At 46.9% G+C, this 23,887-nt stretch overlaps 1 protein-coding gene across 11 annotated transcripts in view; it reads right to left on the bottom strand.

The window, feature by feature from the left end:
* Positions 1-3,691: 3,691 nt before the first annotated feature.
* The window catches only part of LOC122543517 (zinc finger protein 420-like), a 26,157-nt gene continuing 5,961 nt past the window's right edge, over positions 3,692-23,887 (bottom strand). For 3 of the 11 annotated variants that reach the window (XM_043682281.1, XM_043682284.1, XM_043682282.1), the window contains one exon: positions 3,692-5,242. In XM_043682281.1, the coding sequence (XP_043538216.1) occupies positions 4,210-5,242 (1,033 nt within the window). In that variant the 3' untranslated portion in view covers positions 3,692-4,209. Of the gene's footprint in view, positions 5,243-7,670; positions 7,677-21,046; positions 21,053-21,289; positions 21,294-23,887 lie in introns of all 11 variants that reach the window. The other 8 variants (XM_043682287.1, XM_043682292.1, XM_043682285.1 and 5 more) reach the window with 7 other exon arrangements.

Genomic DNA, 23,887 nt, shown 5'->3' with positions numbered 1-23,887 from the left:
CGAAGGAGTTGGGAGAATGGGATGGCGTTTTTACATGGGGCAGGATGGGAGGAGGTGTAGTCCAGGTAGCTGTGGGAGTCGGTCGGTTTGTAGTAGATGTCTGTGTTGATTCGGTCGCCTGAGATAGATTTTCCGTGTTGATTCGGTCGCCTGAGATAGATTTTCCGTGTTGATTCGGTCGCCTGAGATAGATTTTCCGTGTTGATTCGGTCGCCTGAGATAGATTTTCCGTGTTGATTCGGTCGCCTGAGATAGATTTTCCGTGTTGATTCGGTCGCCTGAGATAGATTTTCCGTGTTGATTCGGTCGCCTGAGATAGATTTTCCGTGTTGATTCGGTCGCCTGAGATAGACATAGAAAGGTCGAGGAAGGGGAGGGAGGGATCTGAGACTGTCCAGGTGAATTTGTGGTCGGGGTGGAAGGTGTTGGTGAAGTGGATGAACTGTTCCACCTCCTCGTGTGAGCACGAGGCGGCGCCGATACAGTCATCGATGTAGTGGAGGAAAAGGTGGGGGGTGGGGCCAGTGTAGTTGTGGAAGATGGATTGTTCCACATATCCTACGAAGAGGCAGGCATGGCTGGGGCCCATGCGGGTGCCCATGGCTACTCCTTTCGTTTGGAGGAAGTGGGAGGATTGGAAAGAGAAGTTGTTCAGGGTGAGGACCAGTTCAGTCAGTCGAAGGAGGGTGTCAGTGGAAGGGTACTGGTCGGTACGGCGGGAAAGAAAGAAGCGGAGGGCTTTGAGTCCTTCGTGATGGGGGATGGAGGTGTACAGGGACTGGATGTCCATGGTGAAAATAAGGCGTTGGGGACCGGGGAAGCGAAAATCATGGAGCAGGTGGAGGGCATGGGTGGTGTCCCGAACGTAGGTGGGGAGTTCTTGGACTAAGGGGGACAGGACGGTGTCAAGGTATGCGGAGATGAGTTCTATATTACTAAATTACGAGGAGGAAAATCGACGTTTAGGGCAAAAGCAGCAGAATGATGAAGGGCTTTTACCCGAAATGTCGATTTGCCTGCGCTCGGCTGCTGCCTGAACTGCTGTGCTTTTCCAGCACCACTCTAATTCAGAATCTGGTTTCCAGCATCTGCAATCATTGGGTAATTTAGGAGAGGTTAAAAACATAGTGCCCAGGAGTGTGCAAATTAGGACGGATTAGCCATGGGAAATAGGGATTGGGTAGCAGTGGGACGCTCTTCGGAGGGCCAGGGTGGAACAGTTGGGCCAAATGGTCTGCTTCCACATTGTCGGGATTCTATGACATCCCCCAACAAAGGAGCATTTTATCTGCATCTATCCTGTCAAGCCCCTTTCAGAATTCTACTGCTTTCAATAAGATCACTTCTGGTTTATAGAGGTATACAACACAGAAACAGACCCTTCAGTCCAACCCGTCCATGCCGACCAGGATTCCCAAACTAAACTAGTCCCACTTGTCTGCATTTGGCCCATATCCCTCGAAATCTTTCTCTTCATGTACCCATCCAAATGTCATTTAAACGTTGTAACTGTAACCTGCATCTACAAGTTCATTCCACATGCAAACAACCCTCTGTCAAAACATTGCCCCTCACATTCCTTTTAAGTCTCTTTCCTCTCACCTTAAAGAAATATGCCCCCTAATTTTGAGCTCCCCTACGCAAAGGAAGAGCCCTTTGCTCTTCACTTCACCTCCACTCCTCATGATTTTATAAATCTCATCTTCCTGCACTCCAGTAAAAAAAATCCCAGCCACTCCTTGTAACTCAAACGCTCCAATCCTGGCAATGTCCTGGTAAATCTTTACTATACCCTTTCTAATAGAATTCTTCCCATTACAGGGCCACCAGAACTGTACTCAGTACTCTGAAAGTGGCCTCACCAAAATCCTGTACAATCTCAACATGATGTCCCAACTCTTATACTCAACAATGTGAACAATGAAGGCTATGGTGCTTAATATCATCTTAACCACTCTGTCTACCAGTGATGCAACCTTCAAAGAACTATATACCTCAACACCTCCCCCCAAACTGCGATGTCAGTCTATTCTATAACACGACCCAGGGCCCTACCATTAACTGTACAAGTCCTACCCTTCCTTGTTTTAGCAAAACACAATCCCTCAAATTTTATTCATATTTCTCATACACATGCTCTCTCTCAGACACACACATACACCCCCCAACACACTCTCAGGCTTATACTCCATCACATTCACACTTTCACACACAAACTCACATGCGCGCACACACACACACACAACTCAATGGGATGAATTTGTATTGGCAAAAATATATTTGCAGATATATTCAACTTTGATCAATAAGTGCACAATCTGCAGGCAATCAATCCATTTAATATTTTATACATTCCTACTTTAGAAATAGAATCAGTCTGATCCAAGATTGGGATACTGACAGATTTGAACCTTTAATGAATTGTCTGAGCTGAGATGTCACCTTTTTAAATTAAAACCTTAAGCAACTCTGGAGTGCGACTTAAAAGATGTTCTAGGATTTACATATTAATGAACGAAGCTGGAAGTGTGTTGCTGGAAAAGCGCAGCAGGTCAGGCAGCATCCAGGGAACAGGAGAATCGACGTTTCGGGCATAAGCCCTTCTTCAGGTTCCTGAAGAAGGGCTTATGCCCGAAACGTCGATTCTCCTGTTCCCTGGATGCTGCCTGACCTGCTGCGCTTTTCCAGCAACACATTTCCAGCTCTGATCTCCAGCATCTGCAGACCTCACTTTCTCCTCCATATTAATGAACGAAAACCTGCAACCCATTCTAAAAGATGAAAAGACCTAACAGCAATCTTGGTTTGTTCAATATATCCTCAGTTGCATGATACATTTTATAGCAAAAGATCACAGTGTCTTTTGATCCTGCTCCACAGCTACCCGATGAAGGAGTAGTGCTCCAAAAGCTAGTGCTTCCAAATAAACTATAACCTGCTGTTGTGGGATTTTTACCTTTGTCCACCCCAGCTCAACACTGGCACATCCACATCGTTTCTAGTGAACACAGCCCACACCTCCCGGTGCTGCCAGTAAACTTTACAATGCTGATGAAACCACGCAGTACCTGCACTCCTGAAAGATTTATACTTTCTAATGATACTGGCTGCTCATTCCCTGTTCCATCTGATACATGACATTGAAAACTTAGTGCAGGAGGCTGAAAGAAATGAGCAGATTTAAACCAAAAAACTCTTGGAGCTCAAAGCTTTCAATTAGAGCCTGAGCGCAGTGCTAAATTCAGGTAACCTTTACTGTGACCCAACTTTGTTATAGCCTCAGATCCCCCTAGCAAAAAGGCATAGAAAAAGTACTGCTTCTTAAATAGCTCAAGGTCACCCTCACGCCCCCACCCCACCTCACTTTCTTTACTATTGGTCAGCACTGAGATGTCCCTTTGTAATTGGATCCTTGGTACAGCCTTTACTTGGAGCAATTCACTCAGCAATTTCAACCCGTACCCTGTCTCCAAGTAAGTTTCTCCCCATCATTTGCCAGGGGGTGCAGTGTAGAGTCAACCAGACTGCTGTGGGTTTGCAGTCTCATGTAGGCCAGACCGGGTAAAGGATGCAGCTGGAACGACTGAGTGAATCCTTTTCCCAAACGGCAGTTTCCTTCCATTAAAAGGACGTGAATAAATCAGATGGGGATTCCCCCGGTCGTGGAAATTAAATCGATTTGACTCAATTATTAGCCAGAGCAAAGAAAGGATCTTTATTTCTAAATCCTGCAGGATTGACTCATTACACTAAGCCAGATGCCTCAATGCAAAGAGCACTGAAACACTGTACAGATGCGTTCCTTATCACACTCTCAAGGGCAAAGGCTGGGGGGGAAACTCAAGTTGTTATCCTCTCATCCCCTGGTCCTAGACATAACAGTTCTTCAGCTTTCGCTGAGTTCGATTATCGCAAGGTCATGTTGAATGTTTACAGAATTCAAACGGAGATAAGCTAACGACAAACCTTCATCAAAGCAGCGTTTACAAAGCATTGAATTAAGGAAAAGCATTCTCTTTAAATTTCACAGTAAATGGATAATTTTCCATTACACCCATCCTCCCAAAAGATGGGTTTTTGTCAGATTCTGAACTCCAGGTTTCTGACCAAATTTCAATTCTGCCATCTCCCGCCGTGGGATTCAAACCCTGGGAATCCTCCAAACTGGGTTGATAGTCCAGTCGATAATGGCAGTCAACCGTCACACTTTCAATCCCCCTGCAATGGCACGTGAACTCGTTGGTGCCTCAGCAGATTGGAGGAACAGCTGAAGGCCTTCCCACATTCGGGGCAGCTGAATGGCCTCTCCCCCGTGTGGATCCGCTGATGGGCCAGCAGGTTGGAGGAATTGCTGAAGGCCTTCCCACACTCGGGGCAGTTGAATGGCCTCTCCCCTGTGTGGACCCGCTGATGGGCCAGCAGGTTGGAGGAATTGCTGAAGGCCTTCCCGCACTCGGGGCAGGTGAAGGGTCTCTCCCCCGTGTGGACCCGCTGATGGGCCAGCAGGTTGGAGGAATTGCAGAAAGCCTTCCCGCACTCGGGGCAGGTGAAGGGCCTCTCCCCCGTGTGGACCTGCCGGTGCCTCAGCAGGGTGTTGGAATGCCTGAACGCCTTCCCACACTCAGTGCAGGGGAAAGGCCTCTCCCCTGTGTGGACCTGCTGGTGCCTCAGCAGGGTGGAGGAATGGCTGAAGGCCTTCCCACACTCGGGGCAGCTGAAGGGCCTCTCTACCCTGTGAACCCGCCGGTGGATCACGAGGTTGGAGGAATTGCTGAAGGCCTTCCCGCACTCGGGGCAGCTGAAGGGCCTCTCTCCCGTGTGGACCTGCCGGTGACTCAGCAGGGTGTCGAAACGCCTGAAGGCCTTCCCGCACTCGGTGCAGGGGAATGGCCTCTCCCCTGTGTGGACCTGCCGGTGCCTCAGCAGGGTGGAGGAATGGCTAAAGGCCTTCCCGCACTCTGGACAGCTGAAGGGCCTCTCTCCCGTATGGACCCGCCGGTGGGTCAGCAGGTTGTAGGAATTGCTGAAGGCCTTCCCGCACTCGGGACAGCTGAAGGGCCTCTCTCCTGTGTGGACCCGCTGATGGGCCAGCAGGTTGGTGGAATTGCAGAAGGCCTTCCCGCACTCGGGGCAGGTGAAGGGCCTCTCCCCTGTGTGAACCCACCGGTGGGTCAGCAGGTTGGAGGAACTGCTGCAGCCCTTCCCACAGACGGGGCAGGAGAACGGCCTCTCCCCGGTGTGGCTGCGCCGATGAGTCTCCAGAACAGACGGGAAACAGAAGCCTTTCCCACAGTCGCTACACTTCCATGGTTTATCCAAAGGGCAGGAATCCTCGGGTTTCTCCATGGCCGAAGCTTCAGGTGCACACATACGCATGTACAGCCTCTCCAGGCTGTGAATTCCTCTTCCCACGCCGTATAGCTGCTACACGCTCCACATGCAGTGCGCTGCAACAGTAGGGGCACTCACCCAGACCCACTGATGCTGAAAACGTTCTCAAACTGGAACCAAAGAGCTTTGCTCCTTCTCACAGAATCACAGTTGAAAATTATTGCAGTCCTGATGGATTGAGTGACTGTCAGACATTGACATCAAAGTGAGGACTGCAGACGCTGCAGAGTCAGAGTCAAAACGTGCGGCGCTGGAAAAGCACAGCAGGTCAGGCAGCATCCGAAGAGCAGAAGAGTAGGTGTTTCAAGCATAAGCCCTTCATCTGTTGATTTTGAAACTTCCGTCTCCAGATCTTCAAATACTCTGTAAAAGGAGATTACAAAGTCATCACTGTCAGTCCAGGGTGGAAATTCAGAACAAGCAATTCTACTTTCTGCAGAACATTCTTTTCTTTTGTTTCTCCACAAAATTGAAAGCACCATCCCACTCTCTCTCTCCCCGTCTGTTCTCACTCCGCTCTAATTAATTCTCCTGAAGGTACTGATTCAGGATCTTACAGGGGCAGAAAAGCAAAAACATCAAGACTGACATCACTCTGAATTTTGGATAATTCCACCTGAAAGTTAATATCTTTCACAATATTGGGATACTGCTGAGAGTGAGCAGGTCTGATTTTGGGAAACAAAAAAAGTGTGTCAATTCAGAGTGAACCTGCAATGCAGCTTCTTGAGGAACAACCAGACACAAAATGGTTAACGACCCCAGGAAGCAGGGAGCAAAATGAGACATTAAGGCATTAACACCGACACACTTCAGTCAAGCTCTTCTGCTCCCAGTAAGGGCAAGACATTCATGAAAGCTGCTCTGAAAGTCCAGTCTTCAAAACCACACTACTGCTTTCACGGAAGACGATTAGGGTCATACAGCACGGAAACAGACCCTTTGGCCCAACTTCTCTGAGCTGACCAGATTTCCTGAATTAATCAAGTCACATTTGCCATCACGTGGCCCCTATATGGGCTGGGTGCTGGCAGCTGGGACAAAATTGTGTTGGCTATCTGGTCGGCAAGGACGAGTTGGACCAAAGGGTCTGTTTCCGTGCTGTACATCTCTATGACTCCACTTGCCCCTTATCGGTCTGAACCCTTTGTATTCATATGCCCATCCAGATGCCTTTTAACTGTTGTAATTGTACCAGCCCCCATCACTTTCTCTGGCAGCTCATTCCATGCATGCATCATCCTCTCCGTGAAAAAGTTGCCCCTGAGATCTCTTTTACATCTTCCCCACCCTCACCTGAAATCTATTACCCTCTAATTCTGTACTTCCCCATCCCAAGGAAAAGACCCTGTCTATTAACCCTATCCATGCCCCTCATGCAAAACCCCACCCAACTGTGTCCTGAATATAATTAATGAAGCTGTCTCTACTGCTTCCTTGGGCAGAGAATTCCATGGATTCACTGTTCTCCAGGTAAAGCAGTTCCTCCACATCTCTGTCCTAAATCTTCTACTCCTAATATTGAGGCCTCGTTTCATTCACCAGCAGAAATGACTGGATAGACTTCATCCCACAGTGCAATGAATTCCCACTTTCCACCAAAACCTCGGATGTACTCACTCACTCAGTTGCTGTCTCACAAATGCAAGATTTCACTGCAACAACTTCTGCTCCCATTAAGGGCAAAATATCTTTGAAAGCTGCTCTCAAACTCCAGCCTTCACAATCACACTTCCGCTTTCACCAAAGAAGATTAGAGTCATACAGCACGGAAACAAACCCTTTGGTCCAATTTGTCCGGCCAAACAGATATCCTAAATTAATTTAGTCTAATTTGCCTGCATGTGGCTCATATCCCTCTGAACCCTTCCTATTCATGTACCCATCCAGATGCCTTTAAAAATTCTCCCTCACATCAAACTTGTAGTTTTGGACTGTCCTACCTTGGGGAAAAGACCTTGGGTATTCACTCTATGCTCCTTATGAACGTCTATAAGGTCATCCCTCGGCCTCCAATGCTCTACGGAAAATATCCCCGGCCTATTGAGTCTCTCCCTGTAGCTCGAACCCTTCAACTCTGACAGCAGCCTTGTAAATCTTTTCCGATCCCTTTCAATGTTTCACAACATCTTTCCTATTAACCAGAAATGAATGCAGTCTTCCAAACGGGGACGAACCAATGTTCTGTACAGCCACAACATAACCTCCTAATTCCTGTACTCTCTGCTCTGACCAATAAAGAAAAGCATACCAAATGCCTTCTTCACTATCCTGTCTACCTGCGACTCCACCTTCAAGGAACTATGAACCTGCACTCCAAGGTCTCTTTGTTCTGCAACACTCCCCTTAACTGTGTCAGTCCTGCCTGGATTGCTTGACCAAAATGCAAACCACACATTTCTCTAAACTAAACTGCCACTCCTTGGCCCATCAGATCAATTCTAATTCATAGTGAACTCTCTTTCCTCTCTCATTCCCTCAAAGTTGAAAATTTCCATCCCATACCCTCTCCCTGCATTTTCAGTTTGCTCAACCTAATCCCTGCCATACATCATCCTGAAGGGTCTGGTTCATGTTGATTAATAGGCGCACACTAAGGGGGGGGCGGGGTGCTTCTAACTGAAACATAAAGAATACTGAATGGCCTGGACAGAGTGGAAGTTGGGAAGTTGTTTCCATTGGTTGGAGGGACTAGAACCAGTGGGTACAGCCTGAGAGTAAAGGGAAGATTTTTTAGAATGGAGGTAAGGAGAAACTTCTTCAGCCAGAGAGCGGTGAATCTGTGGAATTCACTAAGGACATTTAAGACTGAGATAGAGACGTTCTTGAGTATCAAGATGATGGAGGGTTACGGAGACAAAGTGGGAGAATGTGGTTGAGAAACCTATCAGCCATGATTGAATAGCACAGCAGACTTTGAATGGCCTAATTTCTGCTCCGATGTCTTATGTTCTCTTGCTATCCTGGACACAGCGTGAGAGAATTGGAAACAGGAGTAGGCCATTTGGTCTTTCAAGTCTGCACCAATATTCAACAGATTGGTCGTGAATCTGCCGATATCAAGCTGAAAACTTTGGGACTTGTTCACTGGACCACAGGAGGTTGAGAGGTGACCTTACAGAGATTTATAAAATCATGAGGGGGATAGATGAGGCGACCGCTGGGTATCCTTTCTCTAGGGTGGGGGTTTCACGATTAGGCAGCAAATTTGAAGGTGAGAGGAGAAAGATTTTGCAAAGGCAGGAGGGGCACTTTTTTTTTTTTTTTACACAGAGTGGTTTGCGTATGGAATGATTGTCCAGAGGAAGTGGTGAATGCAGGTAACAACATTTAAAAGACATTTGAACAAATACATGAATAAGGAAGGTTCGGACGGATATGGGTCAAACACAGGCAGGTGGGACCAGTTTAGTTTGTGAATATAGTCAGCATGGATTATTTGGACTGAAGGGTCTGTTTCTGTGTATGACTCTGTGACTGTTCTACACTGGTCTTAAAATCATTTTCTTGCCTTTCCCCATTAATATCCACTTCTTTGTTGTTCCAAAATCACATGAACTCAGTCTTGAATAATATTCAATGACCCCCTAACTGCAGGAGGATGTCCCCATTTCTGACCTCAATTCCTCTTGCTAATATACCACTTGCCTTGCTGATTGCTCACTGCACCTGTCTGACAACTGGCAGTGACTGCTGGAGAAGGATGCTTTGTACATCCACACATCATTCCTGATGAAGGGCTCGGGCCCGAAACGTCGACTCTCCTGCTCCTCTGATGCTGCCTGATCTATTGTGTTTTCCAACACTACACTTTTTGACTCTAATCTCCAGCATCTGCAGTCCTCACTTTCTCCACATCCCAATAGATCACCATTTAATCAATATACCTCCTTTCTACTTTTTTTTCCCCACAGCAATGGCTATTACTTCACAGTGTTGTACTGCATTTGCCATGTGTTTGCCAATTGTGGTCTTCTCTACATCGGGAATGCAGAGCGCAAACTTGGGGAATGGTTCACCAGGAATCGCAGCCAGGTCCACAGAGGCCGACCAGACGTCCCAGTCACCGCCCATTTTAATTCCCCTTCCCACTCCCTTTCTGACAAGAACATCTTAGGCTTCCTCTATTGCCACAACGAACCAAACTGCAAAGTTTGTGAGAAAATTTGTAGCTCGGGTGCTCATTGTGGTTCTGTTCGCCGAGCTGGGAATATGTCTTGCAGACGTTTCGTCCCCTGTCTCGGTGACATCCTCAGTGCTTGGGAGCCTCCTGTGAAGCGCTTCTGTGATGTTTCCTCTGGCATTTATAGTGATTTGTATCTGCCACTTCCGGTTGTCAGGTCCAGCTGTCCGCCGCAGTGGCCGGTATATTGGGTCCAGGTCGATGTGCTTATTGATTGAATTTGTGGATGAATGCCATGCCTCTAGGAATTCCCTGGCTGTTCTCTGTTTGGCTTGTCCTATAATAGTGTTGTCCCAGTCGAATTCATGTTGCTTGTCATCTGAGTGTGTGGCTACTAAGGATAGCTGGCCGTGTCGTTTCGTGGCTAGTTAGTGATCATGGATGCGGATCGTTAGCTGTCTTCCTGTTTGACCTATGTAGTGTTTTGTGCAGTCCTTGTATGGGATTTTGTACACTACATTGGTTTTGCTCATGCTGGGTTTCGGGTCCTTCGTCCTGATTCACCACAAAGGTATACAGGAAAGCCACACACACTGACCAAGTCCTGAACTACGAAAGCAACCACCCCAACACACACAAAAGAAGTTGCATCAAGACACTATTCGAAAGGACCACAACACACTGCGGTATACCAGAACTGCAAAAAGAGGAAGAAGAACACCTATACAATGTATTAGCTAAAAACGGATACCCGCGCAATTTCATCAACAGACGCCTAAGAGAAAGACAACAGAACGAGGACATGCCGCAACCCAAAGGACTAGCCACACTACCATACATCAAGAGCATTTCCGAACTGACAGCCAGACTACTGCGACCACTAGGACTCATAACAGCACACAAACCAACAGCCACTCCCAGACAACGACTCACCAGGACGAAGGACCCAATACCCAGCATGAGCAAAACCAATGTAGTGTACAAAATCCCGTACAAGGACTGCACAAAACACTACATAGGTCAAACAGGAAGACAGCTAACGATCTGCATCCATGAACACCAACGAGCCACAAAACGACACAACCAGCTATCCTTAGTAGCCACATACTCAGATGACAAGCAACATGAATTTGACTGGGACAACACTACTATTATAGGACAAGCCAAACAGAACAGCCAGGGAATTCCTAGAGGCATGGCATTCATCCACAGATTCAATCAATAAGCACATCGACCTGGACCCAATATACCGGCCACTGCAGCGGACAGCTGGAACTGACAACCGAAGCGGGAGATACAAATCACTATAAATGCCAGAGGAAACATCACAGAAGCGCTTCACAGGAGGCTCCCAGACACTGAGGATGTCACCTAGACAGGGGACGAAACGTCTGCAAGACAAATTCTCAGCTCGGCGAACAGAACCACAACAAGAACCAAACTGCAAATTGCGTGAACAAAACACCATCCGCCCAGCCAGCCTGCAGAACTCAACATCAAGTTCTCCAATTTCAAATAAACTCACTTTCCATCCCCTGACTCCCTTCTCAGCCTCGTGCCCCTCATTTCCACTCCTCCCTGCCACCAACCAGATTTCTTCCTCCCATTGAATAATCAGGTCGTACCCTCTCCCTGTCTTCATCTATCCCCACTTTAGCCTCTGGCCCCAGCACCCAATCCTGAAGAAGGGTTACACCCGAAACGTCGACTTCTCCATCTCCTCATGCTGCCTGGTTTGCTGTGATCTTCCAGCCTTCTGCCTGTCTATTTTGCCAATTGAGACACAGACCTGGACCACGTTTCGAGTCTGTCCCCTCCTGGATTCACACCCTTTCCTTTCAGTTGCTGCAAGTCAACAATTGAACTCCAGAATGAAAAAGAAATGGAAAAGGTGGCGAGAAAATATAGTGTCGTATTCACAGATCTTAGAATTTAGGACAGAAATGTACAGAACAGAACAGGCCCTTAGGCCCACGATGTTGTGCCGAGACTTAATCCTAATTTAAAATATAGTAACTTAACCTACGCACCCCTCAACTCACTGCTATCCAATTTATACAGAGGAAAGATTTTGCAGTCCGGGCGAAGCTCAATGTTGATTCAGAAAGAGAGGACCAGGAGTAACAGCTTCACAAACTCATGGTCGATCTTCCGCATTCAGACAATGTGGTGGCTCTGATTGGCAGGAGGACCAGTCTCCTTCCGGTCCTCCGTGGTTCCCTATTGGGCCATCAAAGGAAGGTCGCGCGCCTTTTTTTTCGGAAAGCGATGAGCATGCCCAGTTTTGCTGATACTGGAAAACATGCGTAGTCCGCTCACTGCGGGTGCTGGTGTTTTCAGAGTTCAGATGCCAATAGGAAAAAAAGGGGTAGACCCACAATTTGTTTATCCCGGTGAGTCGACATTTTATTGTTTTGCAATCTGTCTGGCTGCTCAACCTTTCTTTATACGTCTTTTCCCCAGGGTAGGGGCGCGAGTCCAGAACTGGAGGGCAGAGATTTGGGGTGAGGGGAAACATTTCTGAGGGGCAACTTTTTTGCACAGATGGCAGTGCGTGTATGGAATGAGCTGCCAGAGGAAATGGTGGAGGCTATTACAATGACCATGTTTAAAATGCACCTGAATGGGGATATGAATAGGAAAGATTCAGAGGGATAAGGGGCCAAATGCTGGCAAAGGGGTCACTAGATTAATTTAGGATATCTGGTCGGCGTGGACCGAAGGGTATGTTTCTGTGCTCCGTGACTATTTCTAGATGGTCGGAATCAACTTCACAAGACTAGGACTAGGCCATTAACCCCTTTACAGTCAAGATTAGAGTTCAGCTGGAAATGCACAGCAGGCCAGGCAGCAACCAAGGAGCAGGAAAATCGGTATTTCGGGCAGGAGCCTTCATTCCTGACGGGGGCAGAGGATGGGTGTAGACAGAGACTGGGGGGTACAGATAGAGAGAAAACGAGTGGGCTTGATAGAGAGAATGGGCGGGCAGAGAGAGAAGTGGGAGCTGGCACGGGGCAGGGTGACACTAGGCACACGGATACACAAGATGGCCACTGAGCCATCAATTGGCCAACTTGACACACAAAATGGCTGCCGGATCACAATACAGAGAGAAACAGCAGAACAGATATTGACACTGCCTGGGCCCACCAGAATGCCAGCACAATGGACTCATAACACAGTTTAAGGCGGGTGGGGGAGAGAATACACATGAGCACTGGGTCCAGCCAACACCTCTTATAGAAGTGCTAACAGCTTGATACAGACTCAATACGAAATGCTAATAGCCAGGGCTACAGTAATCCTCCTTCTCAGGAAGAGCAATCAGCGCCCATTACTACAACAATGGATTTCTATGCAGACATTGAAATTGGCAATGCCTGCACTGAAACTTGGAAAGACTGTGCAGAAATTAACAAAGGCTGTGCTGGAACTGACAAAGACTGTATTGAAACTATCAACGATTCTGCAATGATTTACAATAAACACATCATGTTACAAAGACAATAATCTCATCACTGACCGATTATATCATAAGATGTATAAAAGTTTCTTGACATGTTCTCCAGGTCAAGAGAAGACTCGCAGCTGACAGTATGCTGTTGGTACCTTTCTCTGCAATAATGTTAAATATTTAGATGGCGAGGAATTTGTTAAGTGCGTACAAGACAATTTTCTGATTCAATATATAGATGTACCTACGAGAGAAGGTGCAAAACTTGACCTACTCTTGGGAAATAAGGCAGGGCAGGTGACTGAGGTGTCAGTGGGGGAGCACCTTGGGGCCAGCAACCATAATTCTATTAGATTTAAAATAATGATGGAAAAGGATAGACCAGATCTAAAAGTTCTAAATTGGAGAAAGGCCAATTTTGACAGTAATAGGCAAGAACTTTCGAAAGCTGATTGGACGCAGATGTTCGCAGGTAAAGGAAAGGTTTCCCATTTTCCAGCCATCGGAAACGAGATAACAAGAATCCAGAAAAAGTATATTCCTGTCAGGGTGAAAGGAAAGGCTGGTAGGTATAGGGAATGCTGGATGACTAAAGAAATTGAGGGTTTGGTTAAGAAAGAGAAGGGAGCATATGTCAGGTATAGACAGGGAGTGAATCCTTAGAAGAGTATAAAGGAAGTAGGAGTATACTTAAGAGGGAAATCAGGAGGGAAAAAAGGGGACATGAGGTAGCGTTGGCAAATAGAATTAAGGAGAATCCAAAGGGTTTTTACAAATATATTAAGGACAAAAGGGTAACTAGGCAGAGAATAGGGCCCCTCAAAGATCAATCAGCAAGATGGCCTTTGTGTGGAGCCACAGAAAATGGGAAGGATACTAAATGAATATTTTGCATCAGTATTTACTGTGGAAAAGGACATGGAAGATATTGACTGTAGGGAAATAGATGGTGACACCTTGCAAAATATGTCCAGATTTCGGAGGAGGAAGTGCTGGATGTCTTGAAACGGGTAAAGGTAGATAAATCCCCAGGACCTGATCAGGTGTATCCGAGAACTATGTGGGAAGCGAGAGAAGTGATTGCTGGGCCTCTTGCTGAGATATTTGTATCATTGATAGTCACAGGTCAGGTACTAGAAGACTGGAGGTTGGCAAACGTGGTGCCACTGTTTAAGAAGGTGGTAAGGACAAGCCAGCGAACTATGGACTGGTGAGCCTGACATTGGTGGTGGGCAAGTTGTTGGAGGGAATCCTGAGGGACAGGATGCACATGTATTTGGAAAGGCAAGGACTGATTAGGGATAGTCAACATGGCTTTGTGCGGGGAAATAATGTCTCACAAACTTGATTGAGTTTTCTGAGGAAGTAACAAAGAGGATTAATGAGGGCAGAGCAGTAGATGTGATCTATATGGACTTCAGTAAGGCGTTCGACAAGGTTCCTCATGGGAGACTGATTAGCAAGGTTGGATCTCATGGAATATAGGAAGAGCTAGCCATTTGGATACAGAACTGGCTCAAAGGTAGAAGACAGAGGGTGATGGTAGAGGGTTGTTTTTCGGCCTGGAGGCCTGTGACCAGTGGAGTGCCACAAGGATCGGTGCTGGGTACTCTACTTTTTGTCATTTACATAAATGATTTGGATACGAGCATAAGAGGTACAGTTAGTAAGTTTGCAGTTGACACCAAAATTGGAGGTGTGGTTGACAGCGAAGAGAGTTACCTCAGATTACAACAGGATCTTGACCACATCAGCCAATGGGCTGAGAAGTGGCAGATGGAGTTTAATTCAGATAAATGCGAGGTGCTGCATTTTGGGAAAGCAAATCTTAGCAGGACTTATACACTTAATGGTAAGGTCCTAGGGAGTGTTGCTGAACAAAGAGAGACCTTGGAGTGCAGATTCATAGCTCCTTGAAAGTGGAGTTGCAGGTAGATAGGATAGTGAAGGAGGCATTTGGTATGCTTTCCTTTATTGGTCAGAGTATTGAGTACAGGAGTTGAGAGGTCATGTTGCGGCTTTACAGGACATTGGTTAGGCCACTGTTGGAATATTGCACGCAATTCTGGTCTCCTTCCTATCGGAAACATGTTGTGAAACTTGAAAGGGTTCAGATAAGATTCACAAGGATGTTGCCAGGGTTGGAGGATTTAAGCTATAGGGAGAGGTTGAACAGGCTGGGGCTGTTTTCCCTGGCACGTCAGAGTATGAGGGGTGACCTTATTACAAAATTATGAGGGGCATGGATAGAATAAATAGGCAAAGTCTTTTCCCTGGAGTCGGGGAGTCCAGAACTAGAGGGCATCGGTTTAGGGTGAGAGGGAAAAGATATAAAAGAGACCTAAGGGGCAGCCTTTTCACACAGAGGGTGGTACGTGTTTGGCATCAGCTGCCAGAGGTAGTGGTGGAGGCTGGTACAATTGCAACATTTAAGAGGCATTTGGATGGGTGTATGACTAGGAAGGGTTTGGAGGGATATGGGCGGGTGCTGGCAGGTGGGACTAGATCAGGTTGGGATATCTGGTCGGCATGGACGGGTTGGTCCGAAGGGTCTGTTTCCATGCTGTATATCTCTATGAGTATGACTCTATGACTAACAGGTTGTTTACAAGAAATTATGATAGGCTGAGTCAAAAGTGGACGAGGACCTTGTGGGATCTGATTGGTTGTTAATATGTGATCACGTTCCATGTCTGACTTTAAACAATGTACATAAGCTGCATGCAAACTCTGTAAAAGTCAGCAGATTCTTTTGGCGGTCTCGGAGTATTCATCCTTCTGGGCTAATCAGAGTCTACTGACCCAGCCATATCAAAGAATAAACTATTGCTTGTGTGATTGACAAAGACTCATTTCCAGATGTGTTTATTGACCAATCGCAGAAACTCAATGACCTGGATCATCAGAACAACCAGATAGGAAATGGTTAATGTCCCCAGGATGTGGGGAGCAAAATGAGACATCAAGGCATTAACTCCAACACCAGAGAGAAACTGAACATACAGACGTGGCAAACATTAGTGGCAAGCCAGAATCACAGATGTACAGCACAGAAATAGTTCCTTCAGTCTAACTCATCCATGCAGACCAGATATCCTAAATCAATCTAGTCCCATTTGCTAGCACTTGGCCCATGTCCCTCTAAACTCTTCCCATTCACATACCCATCCAGATGCCTTTTAAATGCTGTAATTGTACCAGCCGTCACCATTTCTTCTGACAGCTCATTCCTTGCACGCACCACCTGCTGATTACAGGTTCCTTTTAAATCTCACCCTCAACCTGAACCTATGACCCATCAAGAAAAATGACCTTATCTATTTACCCTATCCATGCCCCTCATGATTTTATAAAAGTTTATAGCGTCATCCCTCAGCCTTTAGCGCTCGAGAGAAAACAGCCCCACCCTGTTCAGCTCAAACCCTGACAAAATCCTTCTGAACCGTTTCAAGTTTCACAACATCCTTCCTCCAGCAGAGAGACCAGAACTGCACACAATATTCCAAAAGTGGCCTAACCAATGTCTGGTGCAGCTACAACATAACTTCCCTATTCTTAAAATCAGAGGATTGGGACTGTTTTCAAAATCCACAAAAAACAACCGGGCCAGAATGGAGGGGGGGGGGGGGGGGGGGGGGGGGGGGGGGGGGGGGGGGGGGGGGGAATGGGAATGAGGGAAGGAAGCAGAATGCGCTGGAGCCAAGGCGGAAAAAGAACAGAGAATGCAAAACCGGCTTGAAGCTGCAATGACGAATATTGCATGTGCTGTACTTGCTCTTGTTGCAGTTACTTGTGGGAATCGGGTGCATTTTAAAAATAAAAACAGAAAAGCTATCTACCCCTCCGCCATCCCAACGTCGATCCTTCTGTTCCACCTCACCCGGATAATTAAGACACACACACCTGAGTTTGCTCCCTCTCTGGATTCACTCCAGTTGCTACAAGTGAACACATTTCCCCTCCTCCCGTCTCTGTCTCCCTCCCAGCCTGAAAAGTTGCCCAAAGAGAGGGATACTCACTTTGAAACTGTCATGGCGACTTCCGCGTTGTGACGCCATTCAGGAAATGAGGGGCGGGGCAAGGAAAAGTGACAGTGAAGGGGCGAGGCGAGGCCGTCAGTGGGCCCCCGTTCTGCGCATGCGTTGCCCTGCAACAGAAGAATAGGAGAACGCCCTTTCCAAAAACCCCTTCCCTTCAGGGAATCCCCGCAGTGTGGTAGCAGGCCACTCGGCCTCACCGACTCTCCCAAGGGTAACCCACCCATACCTATTTCCCTACCCCCATTGCTCTACATTTAACCCTGAGTAATGCACCTTACCTGCACATCCCTGGACATTATGCATAATTTAGCATAGGCAATCCACCCTAACCGGCACATCCCTGGGCACTATGGACAAAGTTTTTAACCTGACGGCATGATGGCAGAGTGGTTAGCACTGCTGCCTCACAGCGCCAGAGACCTGCGTTCAATTCCCACCTCAGCCAACTGTCTGTGTGGAGTTTGCACATTCTCCCCGTGTCTGCGTGGATTTCGTCCGGGTGCTCCGATTTCCTCCCACAGTCCAAAAATGTTGCCAAGGTTGGAGGATTTGAGCTATGGGGAGAGGCTGGGGCTGTTTTCCCTGGCGCGTCGGAGGTGGAGGGGTGACCTTATAGAGGTTTACAAAGTTATGAACAGCATGGATAGGGTAAATAGGCAAAGTCTTTATCCGGGGTCGGAGAGTCCAAATCTAGAGGGCATAGGTTTAGGGTGAGAGATATAAAAAAATCTAAGGGGCAACTTTTTCATGCAGAGGGTGGTACATGTGTGGAATGAGCTGCCAGAGGACGTGGTGGAGGCTGGTACAATTGCAACATTTAAGAGGCATTTGGATGGGTATATGAATAGGAAGGGTCGCTCTTTGGAGGGTCAGTGTGGACTTGTTGAGCCAAAGGGCCTGTTTCCACACTGTAGGAAATAATTAATTATCTATTTAAAAATGCCCCCGATCCGATCGTGTGCCCAGCATTAGTTTTAATTGGGTAATAGAAATCTGAAGTATAATTGCTCGCTTCAGGGCGTCCAGACTTGAATGAATTTGGCATACAGGACACATTGGGCAACTACTAAAGAATCTGTTGTCTTTCCACTGGGTTGTGGACTAATGCAAAGACACTCACAACTTACATAAGCAGCTGTGTATCACAGCCAGGGTTTATGAGGCTCAACTCACTAACTTTGACTGTTCTGGAAAGTGTGTGCTTCATTACCCTTCAAAAGGAAGAAAAAAAGCTGACAAACAGATATGAAGAAAGTTGGAGAATATTACAGAAAGACACACACAGACAGAAGTTTGCAGAAAGGTTAACACTTAGTAATCTGGTTTAAATGCACATTTACCTGGGTATGGTACTGAAATCACAGGGGAAGTCCCTGCTGAAGCGCACAACAATGGCCTCAAAAGCAGTACACCCTCGATACTCAAACCAAAATGTATGTGACCCCCGCTGGACTGGTCTGTGTTCACTCTTTGCTGTTGCCTATTTCAGTTGATAATGTACATTATTGTCCACACTCACAAACATGGTGGCACACAGATTTTCGGAAAGCAGCTAGGAAAAGAGCTGAACAATGTTTAATTTGTAAACAAATAAGATGCATACTCTACAGATGCTCTGTGTTTGTTAACCACCTCCTTGCCTGGTCGGCCTTTTTACTTGTCTACAACTTGATTTTATAGAATCACCTTGCGTACATTGTTATGAATATTGTCTAATAAGAGTAGGTATATTTAGTAGATGAATCAAAACCATCCCAATGACTGAAGCAGCTGCTACTATAGTATTGGACAAATGGGAAATATTTGCATCAGTTAACCAAAACACTTCAAAGTTTACATTCACAGGTACGTCAAGCCGAAGAATTAGGACCGGGGTATATTGGAGCCTGCTTCAGAATTCTGCAGATACATTACTCTCCGGGAAAAGCAGCAGTCCTCGCTTCCTCCTCTTCATCTGTCCTAAACTGACTCCCCCTCAGCTTGAGGCCTAGAAATGACTGGATAGGGTAGGGCTTCATCCCCACAGTGCAACGAATTCCCACTTTCCACCAAAATCCCGGATGTACTCACTTAGTTGCTTGCTGTCTCACAAATGAAAGATTTCATTGTAACTTCTTCTGATCGCAGTAAGGGCAAAACATCTTTGAAAGTTGCTCTGAAAGTCCAGTCTTCACAACCACATTTCTGCTTTCACCGAAGACAATTAGAGTCCTATACCATGGAAACAGACCCTTTAGCCCAACACGTCCATGCCAACCATATATCCAAAATCAATCTATTCCTATTTGCCAGCATGTGGCCTGTATTCCTCAAAACCCTTCCTAATCATGTACCCATCCAGGTGATACTTAAATGTTGTAATTGTACCAGTCTCCACCACTTCCTCTGTCAGCTCGTTCCATTCGTGCAGCACTCTGTGTGAAAAAGTGGCCCCTCAGGTCCCTTTTAAATCTTTGTCCTCAGCTCAAACCTCTGCCCTCTAGTTTTGGAATCCCCTACCTGAGGAAAAGATCTTGGCTATTCACCCCAATACATGCCCCTTATAAACTTACATAATGTCACCCCTCAGCCTCCGACACTACAGGGAAAACAGCCCCAGCCTATTCAGCCTCTCCCTCTCGCTCAAACCCGCCAACTCTGGCACCAGCCTTATAAACCTTTTCCAAACCCTTTCAAGTTTCACAGCATCCTTCCATAGGACGGAGACCAGAATTACATACAATATTCCAAAAGTAGCCGAACCAAGGTCCTGTGCAGCCGCAAGATGACGTCCCAACTCCTTCACTTAGTGCTCTGACCAACTGAGGAAAGCATACCAAACATCATCTTCACTATCCTGTCTACCTACAACTCCACTTTCAAGGAACTATGAACCTGCACTCCAAGGTCTCTTTCTTCAGTAACACCCCCCCCACTGTGTAAGTCCTGCCTGCATCACTTGACCAAAATGTGAGCAACACCTCACATTTCTCCAAATTCAACTCCATCTGCCATTCCATGGCCCATCAGCCCATCCGATCAATTTTAATTTATAGGGAACTCTCTTTCCTCTCTTATCCCGAAGAAGGTGAAAATCTCCATTCTCACTTTGCTGAATCTATTCCCTGCTGCACCTCACCCTGAAGGGTCTGGTTCATGCTGATTAACAGGCCCACACTCAGGGGAGATCTAATTGAAACATATATAATACTGAACAGCCTAGACAGTGTGGATGTTGGGAAGATGTTTCCATTGGTAGGAGAAACTAAGACCCGAACGCACAGCTTTAGAGTAAAGGGAAGACCTTTTAGAATGGAGATAAGGAGAGTGGTGAATCTATGGAATTCATTGGCCCAGAAGGCTGTGCAGGCCAGGTCACTGAGGATATTTCAGACTGTGATAGCTAGGTTCTTGAATATCAAGGGGATCGAGCGTTATGGGGAGAAAGCAGGAGAATGGGGCTCAGGAACTTATCAGCCATGATTGAATGGTATGAGCAGACCTGATGGGCTGAATGGCCTACTTTTGGCTCCTATGTCTTATGGTCTGTTGTTGTCCTGGACACAGAGTGAGAATTGGGAGCAGGAGTCAGCCATTTGGACTTTCAAGCCTGCACCAGCATTGAACACATCACAAATGGATATGGATCTCCCTACATCTAGATGCAGAGGCTGGGACTTTTTTCACTGGAGCATTGGGGGCTGAGAGGTGACCTTAGAGAGGTTTAAAAAGTCATGGGGGTATAGGTGAGGTGAATGGCAAGATGAGGGAGCAAACTTTTAAAGTGAGAGTAGAATGATTTTAAAGACACGAGGAGCACCTTTTTCCACAGAGAGTGGTTTGTGTGTGGAATGAATGTCCAGGGGAAGTGGTAGATGCAGGTACAGTAACAATGTTTAAAATATGTTGGATAAGTACGTGAATAGGAAAGGTTCGTAGGGAAATGGGCGAAACTAGGTGGGACTAGTTTAGTTTGTGAATATAGTCAGCATGGAATGGTTGGACTGAAGGGTCTGTTTCTGTGCTGTATGACTAACTTGTCTATAACGATCTTAAAACTATTTTCTTGCCTTCCCCAGTAACCAGCCACTTCTCTGTTCTTCAAAAATCAGATGAACTCAGCCTCGAATATATTCACCGGCAGGAAGACATCCCCATTTCTGACCTCAATTCCTCTTGCTAATATACCACTTGCTTTGCTGATTGCTTGCTGCACCTGTCTGACAACTGGCAGTGACTGGTGTAGAAGGACGCTGATGCCCCTTTGTACATCCACGCATCATTCCTGAACACCTTCTTCACCACCCTGTCTACCAGTGATGTAATTTTCAAGAACAATGAACCTGAATACCCCCAGGTCTGTGTTCTACCACACGACCCAGGGCCCTACCATTACCTGTCTTGCCTTCTTTATTTTAGCAAAATGCAACCCTCGCTTTTATCCAAACCTCTCTCATACACATACACCCCTGCAACACACTCTCCCTCTCACAGGTTCATACTCCATCACAATCACACTTTACCAAGCATGCACACATGCAAATACACTCTTTTACGCGCACACTCATGCACAAACTCGCACACACACACACTTTCCTGACGAAGGGTTTTTGCCCGAAACATCGGTTTTCCTGCTCCTCGGATGCTGCCTGACTTGCTGTGTTTTTCTAGCACCACACTTTCAACGCTAAACCTATTACCCTCTAGTTCTGAATCCCCCATCCAAAGGAAAACACCATGTCTATTTACCTTATCCAAGTCCCTTGTGATTTTATAAAAGTCTATAATGTCACCCCTCAACAGTCCCACCCTGTCCATCCATCTCTCACTAGGGTAATCAAGACACATACCTGAGTTCGCAAAGTCTGCTCCCTCCCTGGATTCACTCCAGTTGCTATAAGTGAACAGATTTCCCCCCACCCCTCTCTCTCGCCCCCCCCCTCCGTGGATTCATTCCAGTTGCTACAAGTGAGCCTGCTCCGTCATTCATTAAGATCATGGCTGATCTATCCATCGTCTCAGCTCCTCCCCCCTGCATTGTCACAAGTAATCCCTTAATTCCCCTACCAGGCAAAAACCCATCCAACTGTGTCTTGAATATACGTAATGAAGCTGCCTCTACTGCTTCCTTGGGCAGAGAATTCCATAGATTCACTGCTCTCTGGGAAAAGCAGTTCCTCATCTCTGCCCTCTGGAAAAAGCAGTCCCAAAAGCAACTCCCCCTAACATTGAGGCCTAGTCTCACCCACCAGTAGAAATGTCTGGTTAGGGTAGGACTTCATCCCCACAGTGCAATGACGGTGGGAAGAAGTTTCCATTGGTAGGGGAGATTAGGACCAGAGGGCACAGCTTGAAGAGTAAAGGGAAGACCTTTTAGAACAGAGATAAGCGATGTCGCCTTTTCTGCCAACAGCGCAGTGTTTTGATGACATCAGCAAACATGTGCGCTGCTTGTCCGCACTGAGAAGCAGACACAATATGCTCTGTGGTGCTGCTGGTGTTTTTAACAGATCTTAAGTGTCCAAATGCCAATAGGAGTGAAAAAAGGGTAGAGCCACAATATTTTTTTGCCATGTGGCTCGACATTTTATTGCTTTTGCATTATGTCTGGCTGCTCAACTTTGTCTTTTCTGCAGTACAGGGGTGAAGTTCAGAACTAGAGGGCATTGGTTTAGGGTGAGAGCAGAAAGATATAAATGGTACCCAAGGGCCGTGGTGAGGTGGGGTGAGTGTCTGGAATGAGCTGCCAGAGGAAGTGGTACAATTACAGCATTTAAAAGGCATCTGGATGGGTATATGAATAGAAGGGTTTAGAGGGAGATGAGCCAAGTGCTGACAAATGGACCAGATTAATTTAGGATATCTAGTTGGCATAGACGGATTGGACCCAAGGGTCTGTTTCCATGCTGTACATCTGTGACTCTAAATAGTAAAAAGTATACTTTGACAAATAACAAACTATATCCATGTTAACAATAATTAGTACACCACATGGTTTGCTAACCATTCTCAGCAGATCCTGGCCCTTCAGTGACCAAGGAACACATACATGCTGGTGTATAATCTCCTTCACTGGTATTTACACACTAGTCTAAGTAGTTGCACAAATAACAGCAAGAGTAAAAAAACACAATGATTTTTTTTGAAAACAGAGTGAGGGTGAAAAGCACAAACCCCAGTAAAAGCAGATGGAAAGTCTGTGTAAAATAACACTTTGACAAGACAGGCCACACATTCCTTCCCCTCCGTCCCACAACCTGCCTCACCTTTCACCTCCCGGGCCCAGTACCTTCCAGGTGGCCCCATAGTTGACACAGGGGCCGCCCCACGACCAGTAGAACTCCACCACCCAGGCGGCCGACGAGTTCCCAAGCAGGCCCTTAACCCCATCCGCCTCCAGAATGCTCACCGGCTCCTGCCTGCTGTACAGCCGGCCGGTGTGGCCGTGACACAGCAGCTGCACCAGGAAGGCGGCGGTGCCCAGTGACGGGTGTCTGCCCCGGGCCGCACGGCGCCATTTTCCTAACGGCCGCCCTCCCGCCGCTTCCCCGCTCGAGCGACTTCTCCTCCCAACCGCCTTCGCCCCCGCGTGACGTCTGCACGGGGGGGATGGGCGGGGCCGGGGGAGCCTCACCGTCACCAAGCAACAGCCACCTCGCGCTACAACTGCTCATTCACAAAAACAAACTCTCCTGTCTCGCTCTGCAGCTGCAGGGGGACACTGCCACGTTTCCAGGAGCCCTGTCTACATTGGGAAAGCCCACGGCTCAATTTAAACAGATATTCCGACATCTAACGGAACGGCGTCATATCGAAAGGGGGCAATCTGCATTTTAAAGGGACGTGGACATTTTAAAGGGTATTTCTGCAAATAAAGAGGTTTAAATGGAAGAGATTATA

Source organism: Chiloscyllium plagiosum, chromosome 44 (assembly GCF_004010195.1).
Source record: "Chiloscyllium plagiosum isolate BGI_BamShark_2017 chromosome 44, ASM401019v2, whole genome shotgun sequence".
Classification (NCBI taxonomy): domain Eukaryota; kingdom Metazoa; phylum Chordata; class Chondrichthyes; order Orectolobiformes; family Hemiscylliidae; genus Chiloscyllium; species Chiloscyllium plagiosum.
Note: the sequence above shows the minus strand (reverse complement) of the source record. Positions and strands in the feature narration are given on the sequence as shown.